The following is an 8,833-nucleotide window of genomic DNA, read 5'->3' as shown; positions in this document are numbered from 1 at the left end:
CCGCTGCAGTGGTGCCCAGTGCTGGCAGTGCATGGTGCAGTGCAGGATCACCTGCACCCTCCCCCTGTGTGGCCTCCCCAGCACTAATCCCCAGACCAGCTGCCTGCCCTGCCTGCTCTCTGGGCCCTGTGTGCCAGCATTGCCCAGATTCCCAGAGCCTGCACTCAGCTGGCTGCCGCAGCCTCCTGACCCCGCAGAGGAGTGATCGGGGACCAGGAATGCCTCATGTGCTAGTGGTGAACATAGTGCCCCGGGGGTGGAGAGGTGGCAGGGAGCAGGAGTGGGACACTGTGCACACAGATGCTGTCATGGGGACAGGCAGAGAGGAGCAGGGGTGCAGGCAGGGAGCTGGAGCGCAGGTGTCACCCTGCAGGATGGAATCCTGAGCTGATGTGACTTTTTGACGCTCTGGCCGTGCCATTGCCAGCTCAAGCCCGGGCAGGGTGGGCAGTTTTCCAGCCGGACAATTAAGCAGATTAACTAATTACCTGAACCTTGGCAGGGTCCCACATCCCAGTGGCTGCCAGGGTCCTGAATATCCGTGCTGGGCGTTTGAGAGACAAGTGTGGGGCAGGTGTGGGGTAGGGCCCCTCAGACCTTCCTCAGGACGCTGCTAGCGGGTCCGACTGCCCCTCTCCCCCCGCCTACCCCCGGCGGCCCCGGGACCAGCCTCGGCCGGGCAGCCCTGTCCGCCCCGCGGGCAGCATCGCCCCTCCGCCGCCCCGCCGCGTCCTGACCCCCGGGAACCTGCCCTGGTGCCCCTCCGGAATCCGCGTCCCGGAGGATCTGCGCCACGGAGAGCCCGGCCCCGGGAGTCCCCCCGAACCTGCCCCGGACTGAGCTGAGCCCCACGGACGCGCTCGCCCCCGTGCCCGGCCCTGCGGATCCCGTCCCGGCGGCGGCCCCGGCCGTGCCCCGCGCCCCCCCTCCCGGTGCGGGCGGGCTCCCGTGCGGGTGCCCGCGGCTCGGGGCGGCGCGTGACCGGCTGCCGCCGCCGCCGCCGCCCGCTCCGCCGCAGAGCCCGGCCCGCCCGCACCGGCACCGGCACCGGCAGGTCAGCGCGGGGGGCTGCGGCTCCCGGGGCACCAGTTCTGGGGCCGCCGGTGCTGCGGCGGGCGGCGGGAGGGGGCTGGCGGCACCGCGGCCCGCGCACCGCGCACGGAGCGGTGGAGCCGGCCCGGCGCGCTGCGGGTGGGGTCGGCGGGATGCGGCGGCCGCACCGGCCCCGCTGTGCTCCCGCACCGGTCCCGGTCCCGCACCGGCCGAGGCCCGACTCCGCTGCGCAGCCCCGCCGGTAACCCGCACCGCGCCGCGGGGCCGCCGCCGCAGCACCCCGGCGGTCCCGGCCCCGGTCCCGGCCCGGCGGGTCCGAGCCGTGTGTGCGGCGGCAGCGCGGGGCACCGGGCCGAGCATCCCCGCCGGGATGCGGCCGGGACGCGCCAAGGTGAACGGTGCGCGGCGGAGCGGGGCCGCCGGCGGCGGGGACAGCGGGCGAGGACACGGGGGATGGAGAACCGGGGAGGGGACACCGAGAGGGACGCCAGGACTGAGCACCGGGGAGGGGACATTAAGGATGGGGCACCAGGAAAGGGACACCGTGGATGTTGGGGATCGGGGCCACTAAGCACCAAGGACCACCCACCGGAGACACCGGGATGGGGAACACCAGGGGACACTGGGAAAGGGAAGACTCGGAATGGGGCCACCGGGGACGGGGATAGCTGGGAACAGAGCCCAGGGCTACGCGGGAAGGGACAGCCAAGCCACTGTCTCTCTCCCTGGGCGTGCCAAGGGCACAGCAGCATCACGGCCAGCTGCACGAGTTACCTGGGCTTCTGCCGCGGATCCTGGCTCACCAGATCCCCATTCCCACAGGGTCGGCTCGGTACTCACCATGGCTGCGGCACAGCTCGTCACCTGGGGGATGCTCCTGGCCACCGGGGTCCCTGCCAAGGCCCAGGGGGTGCTGCCGGCAGGGCTGTCCTTAGGTGGGGACCCTTCGCACAGCCCTGCCTGGGGACAGCAGTGGCCAGGCCCATCCCCCGCCTGGGAGGCATCGGGGGAGCTGAGCGGTGCCGGGGCCCCAAGGAGCGAGCGCTGGGGGGTCAAGCACTGGACCCCGCCACTGCAGGCAGGGGATGGCACCAGGGCACCCCTGGAGATGGAAATCACTGTGACAGGTGCTGATACCAAGGTCTGGAGGGACGGCAGCACAGTCCCGGCTGCGACAGAGGAGCCGCTTGTTGCCTGGCGAGGGCACGAAGCTGAAGTGCAGGACAGCTCCCTGCCCCACGGCTCCGCAGTGGGTACACCGGGCCCTGAGGTGCCCACGGACAGAGGGGCAGACTCTCCAGGGCCACCCTGGGCAGGGCAGGGCCTCTCCCTGTCCAGGCACAGCGTCTCCAGGACAGTCGGCCCCCCCAGCCCTCAGCCAGCCGCAGCCACCACTGCCCTGGACCCGGTGCTGGTGGCGGGCATGAGGACAGCAGATGCCCACACAGGGGGGCACACAGAGGCAGAGGGACACACAGTGGTCCCAGGCCTCTCCCAGGATGTGCACCTCACTTCAGCCAGCAGCCTGCCTGTCCCGCCGGGCACAGCCCCTGTCCCAGATCCCACGGGCACGGGGCCGGCCTGGGGTCCCCATGCCAGCCCTGGCTCTGTGCAGCTGGTGGGCAGCTGGGGGGACACGGGAGAGCCTTCCAGCCCCTCCCCGGCTCTGCCCAGCTCTGCCCCACGGCTGGGGCACACTGCCCCGTCCTGGGGGCCGGCTGAGCCCTGGACTCGAGCGCTCCCGTCCCACCAGCGCAGCACCCGGAGGGCCCCGCTCAGCCACGCCACCAGCAGCCCCGGCGATGCAGACCCCCGGAAGGACCCCGGGACTGCGGGGCAGAGGGGACCCCAGCCCGTCCCGGGGCCTGTCCTCAGCACCGGCCCTGCGCCGCCCCCCGCCTCCAGCACGGCCACCGCCGGTACCCCGAGCAGAGGTGGGAGCCAGCGCAGTGCGGGGACCTTGGCGGGGACCGAGCCCCGCAGGTGCCAGCGCTCTGCTCTGCTCTGCTCTGCTCTCTCTCGCAGGGCTGCTGCCCGAGGAGGATGTCGGCTCCCCGCAGCAGGTCCGGGGCGCCGTGGGCGCTGTGAGCGTCCAGAATGCCACAAAAACGACCCCGCAGCCAACGGCACATCCCACCACGGGGACGCTCGGGACAAGGCACCCAGGTGATACAGGTCTGCCTCCAAGCCCATCCGTTCTGCAGACGCTGTGGGAGCCCATCCCTGGGGCGTCGGGGCTGGCGGGGGGATGGCAGCTATCTTGGGCTGCCCAGCCGGGACACAGTGACACCTTCAATCAGGATTGCCACCTGACAACGGCCCTAATCTACTCCTGCCCGCGGGGATTAGCGCTAAATGCTCGGTGGGTGGGGGCTTCCCCAAGGGGGTGGGGGACGTGACCGGGGTTGTGCCACCCCTTGCACTGCGCGTCCTGAGAGAAAACCCCGGGAGGCACCGGTGGGCAGAGCCCCAGCCAGCACAGGGCACCCCCGCTGCAGTGCTGGGGTGCCACAGCTGATGCTCAGTGCGGGGTGCAGGTGTGGGCCGAGCGCCACCAAGTCCCCACTTCACCTGACTGTCCTTCCTACCTGCAGACACGCCGGGCACGCAGAGCCCAGCCTCCAGCACTGCGAGCCCCTCGGCCACGTGGCGGCGGGCAGGGCTGACGCCTCAGCCGGTGCCCCGAGATTCATCATCGCCGCAGCCGCAGCCCACAGCCCGTGCCCCCCCGGCGCCGGGGGCCAACGCCACCGGGCTGCGCTGGGCCGAGCTGCAGCAGCAGCTGGGCTTCTCCTGGGAGGCCCATGTCTACGGAGCGGCTGCCGTCTTCCTGCTGCTGGCGCTGGGCTGCCTGGCCGGGCTGGCGGGGACAGCCATCCTGCGGCCCCCACACCTTCTCCACGTTGTGGGGGCCCACGGGCTGCTGCTGGCCGCCTGCCTGCTGCGGGCCACCTTCCTGCTGCTGGATCCCTACGGGGCACGGGGCCGTCTGCCCACTCCGGCGCTGCTGCTGCTCAGCACAGCCCCTTTCCCCCTGCTGCTCGCCGCCTTTGCCCTCCTGCTCCAGCGGCTGCAGCGCCTGGCCGAGCTTCAGCTGCTGCCGTGGCGGCTGCGGGGGCTGCCGGCGCTGGGCGCGGCCGCTGCCCTGCAGAGCGCGGTGCTGGGCGCCGCCGACCTGCTGCCGCCTCGGCCGGGGTTCCCGGCCGCGCTGGGGCTGCAGGCGCTGGGCTGCGCGGCGGGGGCTCTGCTGCTGCTCGGGGGGCTCTGGGGGTGCTGGCGGGTGCTGCGGGCGCCCCGCGAGGGGCCGGGGGCGCGGCCGGGGGCGCGGGCGCTTCTGGCGGCAGCGGTGGCGGGGCTGCCGCTCTGCGGGCTGCAGCTCTTCAGCGCTGTGTGGCTGCGGGGAGCCCTGGGCCCCCACGGGCGCTTCTCCCGGCCCAGCTGGGCGGCACAGCTCTGGCTGCGGGTCGGCGAGCTGGGCACGGCCCTGGCGCTGCTGGCGGCCGCCGCCGAGCCTGGGCGCTGCCGGTGCCGCCGCCGGGGCCCCGCCGGCCACTCCTGCTGGGCCAAGGCGCTGCGGTACTTCTGCGCCGGCCGCAAAGCTGAGGCGCCCGAATACCCCAACAACTGCTACGACTGGGCCGGTGGCAGCACGGGCGGCAGCGGTGCGGAGCGGACGCCCGCCAACGACATCTCCAAGAACCTCATCCGCAACCCGGCGGAGCAGCTGCCCCTGCGGGCTCTGAAGGACAGCAACGAGGTCTGGGCAGCCGGCACCGGGATGCCGGGGCTCAGCCCCAAGTGTCCCAACATGCTGGCCGCCCGCTCCTGCGCCGCCTTTGAGCAGGGCTCGTCCCCGTCCCTGGGGGAGCTGATCTTCCGCCCGCCGTCCCCCATCGACCTGCGCCGCAGCATCGACCAGGCGCTCTGCCGCCGCCACCTCCTGCACGACGGCCTCTTCGGCCGGGCCCGCCGCGGCTCCGGCTCCTCCCTGCACGGCTCCCCAGCCCCCGACACGACCCCCAGCTTGGGGCGCGTGGTGCGCTGCAGCTCGCTGACGGAGCTGCCCGGCCCCCGCCAGCCCCAGGGCACCGTCACCGTCACCGTCACCGCCTCGGCCAGCTCGCTGGACAGCAGCTCGCTGAAGATCAGCTGGAACCCCTGGCGCCACGGGCTGTCCTCGCCCGACAGCCTGCCCCTGGACGAGGCGCCCAGCCGGGCCCCTCTCCTGGTGCCCGCGGGAGCCCCCGGCTGCGAGCGCGAGGCTCCCCGCGCCTTCCCAGCCCTTGGCAAGGCTGGGGACTCCCGCAGCCTCTCCAGCGACACCATCGAGCTCTGAGCCCGGGCCGGGCAGAGACTGGGGGCGCAGGAGGACGCCGTGAGGGTGAGGACACTGTAAGGGTGCGGGGGTCTGATCCTGTGCCGCTGTAGAGCGGTTCCATTTGTGCCAAACGAGAGAAATAAAGAGTTTATGTTGGGAGGAGACGGTCCTGTTGGCATGTGAAAGCGGTGGTGGGCAGCAGCACCCCCAGTCCCCATCAATTCCCACCCTGAGCAGCCAAGCTGGGTGTGCAGAGCTTTATTTCCTGAGATATGGACACACGGACAGATGGGCACACCCCGACGGACAAACCACGGACAAATGCAACAGCCACACTCATGCATCCAGCAGGGCCCCCTCACCAGCACAGCACCCTGCCAGTGGCGAGGGCCCCTGGCCCCCAGCCTGGGAGGGGAGATGGGCTCTGCCCAGGGATGGGGGGGCAGCTCTCCCAGCCACACAGCTCAGGGCAGGGGGGACCCAGCCCCCCACTCTCCCACAGGGAACGGCCTCATGGGAGGGGAGTCCTACAGGGCCAGGAGCCCCAGCCTGGGGACAGACAGCAGGTTCCCTCCCTCACCTGCCCCTCCACCCCCTCACCTGTCACAACGCCAGGCCTCTCCTCCAGAGCACGAGGAGCTGGGGGCAGCATGCTGTGCCCCCCACACGATGCTGCACTGCCTGGCATCACCCCTCCAGCCAGAGGGGGCTGTGTGGGAGCCCCCGGGATCAGGTACTCCTGGCTCACTCTGCAGGGACAGGGAAAACAAGACCCTATGCTAAGGGGGGGCTGGGGGACGCATGCAGGGCACAGCATCATCTACAGGATGCAGCCTTGGCAGCCAGCCCTGCCTGGGGGAGGCCCTGCACCCCAAGCTGAGCCTGCCCCTCTGCCTGTGCCCAGCAGCTCCAGAGCTATCTGCCCTTCATGAAGCCATCGAGGACACGGTCACTGCGGTCAGAGAGCCAGTAGCCGGCCATGGCGGCCACGGCGCCAATGAAGATGGCGGTGAAGACCATGTCACCCTTGGCAGCCAGCGTGGCGAGGGCACAGATCATCACACCAAAGAACATCTGCTGCAGCACCACCACCTCGTCATCAGTCACGTCATCAAAGAAGCCCTTCTCTGGGGCATCTGCGTGGACAACACTCGTGGGAGGGCACAGCTGACCAGCAAGAGCCCCTCTCCATGTCCCGCACCCCCTGCCCAGTGTCCCCCTGCACTGCATTAGGCCATACCAGGGGGCTTGTCCTCGACGCACTGCCCGTCTCGGCGGACGTGGCCTTGGGCACAGACGCAGCGGTAGCTGCCCTCCGTGTTCTCACACACCTCCTGCACCCCTGTGCACACCGGCTCCTCGGCACTGGCACACTCATCCACGTCTGGGGGGGAGCCAGGGTTCAGGCAGGGCTTGGGCAGTGAAGAGGGGGCAGCATGGACCCCCAGTCCACGGCAGGCACTCACCCAGGCACTTGGCTCCGTCCCGCCAGTATCCCTTGTTGCATTTCTTGCAGCGAGCCGGCCCGGCGCCCATGCAGCCGATGCAAGCCGTGGAGCAGTCTGCCTCAGGGAAAGGAGCCAGGGCTGCTGCCGGAGCTCCTGTCCAGCCCAGCCAGGACTGGCACCAAGCAGGCAAGAGCCACCTGCACAAAAACCCCCCACGTCCCCCTGACCTCGGCACTCGTAGGAGCCCTCTGTGTTGACGCAGTACTGGTTGGCTCGGCAGTGCGCCATCTCTGTGCCACACTCATCTATATCTGCAGGAGAGATGGGGACGGCCCCACTGAGCCTCAGCTCGGGACACAGCCCCCACGGCCCTGAGCTCACCCCTGGCCGTCACTCACCGATGCAGCGGTGCTCATGCAGCACCCAGCCCCTCTTGCAGCGAAGGCAGCTGGAGTCCTCGGGACCCGTGCAGCGCCCGCACGCCTGGTAGCACTCTGCGGGCAGGGAGGGACACGTGGCCACGGGCAGGGACAGCTGCCCATACCCGGGCCGGACGGCGGCGGCAGAGCCCCCACCTACCCGCACACACGAGGTGGCTCTTGTTCCGCGAGGCCTCGTAGTAGCCATCCCCGCACTCGGCACAGAAGGGGCCACCGTAGCCCGGGCTGCAGACGCAGAGGCCGGTGCCGCGGCGCGTGCCGTCGCCGTCGCATCGCCCGTTGCCGCTGCAGGGCTGCCGGGGCCCGCCGGCACAGGCTGCACGGGGAGAGAGCAGCCGGCTGGCAGCCGGGACACCGGGCAGCAGCCCGGGGAGCCCCCGCGGCCCCACCAGCGCCCCGCTCATCCCACAGCTACTCACACCGGCAGTCCGGGCCGTAGGTGCCGGGCGGGCAGCAAAGCATCAGCCTGTCCACACACAGCCACTGGAAAAAGTCAGGGTGCTGCTGCTGCCTGCGGGGGGGAAGGTACAGCAGTCTGCCATCCACCTGTGCCCCTTGCCATCCCCCTGTCCCTGTCCCCAGACTCACTCATGGAACCACCACTGCTCCACGTGCTCCTCACTCCGCTCCAGCAGCTGGTGACAGGCGAAGTCCGAGGGGGCACAGACGCCCTCCAGCACCTCCAGCAGACGGGTCTCACTGCAGGGACACGAGCCAGTGAGGGGTATGGCTTCTGGAGCAGCTGGGCTCCCCAGCCCCTCACTGGGGTCACTTACCTGTGCTGGTACTTGGAGAGCTTCTCCTCCTCCCAGGCTGTGTTACCCCCACCAAAGCCCTCATGCTCTGTCCGCTCCAGGCCCTGGTGCATGGGGGAGCGGCAGTGCAGGCATGGAACCCCCCAATAACCCCTCCATACGCAGGGGTCCACAGACACATCACTCCAGGGACCTGCCACCCCCTCCCCTCCCCAGAGCCCAGTCGTTGTGCCCCTGGGAATGCTGTAGGAGCGCCTCCACTTCACCCCTGTCCCCCGCAAACCACCCCTCTATCGGGCCCTGTCACCACCCTCATCCCCACTCTGTGATTCCTCTGGGCCCCCCAACCACATCACCCCACCCAGGACCCCCCTCGTCCCCGCTCGCTGTCACCTCCAGGCCGCGTCCCCCACGTCTGCCTCCCGTGGGCCCCTCCCGCCACTGTCCCCTGGCCCCCCGAAGCAGCGGCTGCCAGCCCACACCCCTGGGTGCCACCACCCCCCGTGCGCCCCTCGCCGCGGCCTCCACCATGGCCGTGCCCCCGCGCCGCGCACCCTGATGAAGCTGTCGGCGAGGCCGCGGCAGGCTCGGCACGGCTCGGCGCCGTCTCGGTGGGGGTCGGGGTCGGCGTGCACGGCCAGCAGGACGCCCCCGAGGAGGGCGGCCCGCAGCAGGGCGGCGCCCAGCCCGGGCCCCCCGCGCCGGGCCGGCGGCGGCGGCAGCGGCCCCATCGTGCGCCCGCCCCGCCCCGCCCCGCCCGCACCACGTGGGCCGCGCCCGCTGACTCAGCGCCGCCGCCCCGCCAATGGCCGCGCGCCG

At 71.3% G+C, this 8,833-nt stretch overlaps 2 protein-coding genes across 4 annotated transcripts; one reads left to right on the top strand and one right to left on the bottom strand.

Moving 5' to 3' along the window:
- Positions 1–918: 918 nt before the first annotated feature.
- On the top strand, positions 919–5,533 carry PRRT3 (proline rich transmembrane protein 3). Of its 2 annotated transcripts, none has more exons than XM_064432810.1 (4): positions 919–1,054; positions 1,876–2,987; positions 3,079–3,219; positions 3,648–5,533. In XM_064432810.1, the coding sequence occupies exons 2-4, from the start codon at positions 1,895–1,897 to the stop codon at positions 5,387–5,389; spliced, it is 2,976 nt and encodes a 991-aa protein (XP_064288880.1). In that variant the 5' UTR covers positions 919–1,054; positions 1,876–1,894; the 3' UTR covers positions 5,390–5,533. The 2 variants fall into 2 exon arrangements, with proteins under 2 accessions (XP_064288880.1, XP_064288879.1); XM_064432809.1 differs by lacking the exon at positions 919–1,054 and adding an exon at positions 1,208–1,444 and having other exon boundaries at positions 3,079–3,228.
- An 81-nt stretch (positions 5,534–5,614) lies between these two features.
- Positions 5,615–8,767, bottom strand: CRELD1 (cysteine rich with EGF like domains 1). 2 transcript variants are annotated; one of them, XM_064432811.1, is made up of 10 exons: positions 8,569–8,767; positions 8,036–8,118; positions 7,848–7,958; positions 7,679–7,770; positions 7,399–7,575; positions 7,218–7,313; positions 7,047–7,130; positions 6,838–6,933; positions 6,612–6,755; positions 5,615–6,507 (listed from the first exon to the last, which is right to left on the bottom strand). In XM_064432811.1, exons 1-10 carry the CDS (start codon positions 8,743–8,745, stop codon positions 6,287–6,289), a joined length of 1,281 nt encoding a protein of 426 aa, XP_064288881.1. In that variant the 5' UTR covers positions 8,746–8,767; the 3' UTR covers positions 5,615–6,286. The 2 variants fall into 2 exon arrangements, with proteins under 2 accessions (XP_064288881.1, XP_064288882.1); XM_064432812.1 differs by having other exon boundaries at positions 5,615–6,120.
- Positions 8,768–8,833: the final 66 nt, after the last annotated feature.

This window comes from Passer domesticus, chromosome 9 (genome assembly GCF_036417665.1).
Source record: "Passer domesticus isolate bPasDom1 chromosome 9, bPasDom1.hap1, whole genome shotgun sequence".
Classification (NCBI taxonomy): Eukaryota; Metazoa; Chordata; class Aves; order Passeriformes; family Passeridae; genus Passer; species Passer domesticus.
Note: the sequence above shows the minus strand (reverse complement) of the source record. Positions and strands in the feature narration are given on the sequence as shown.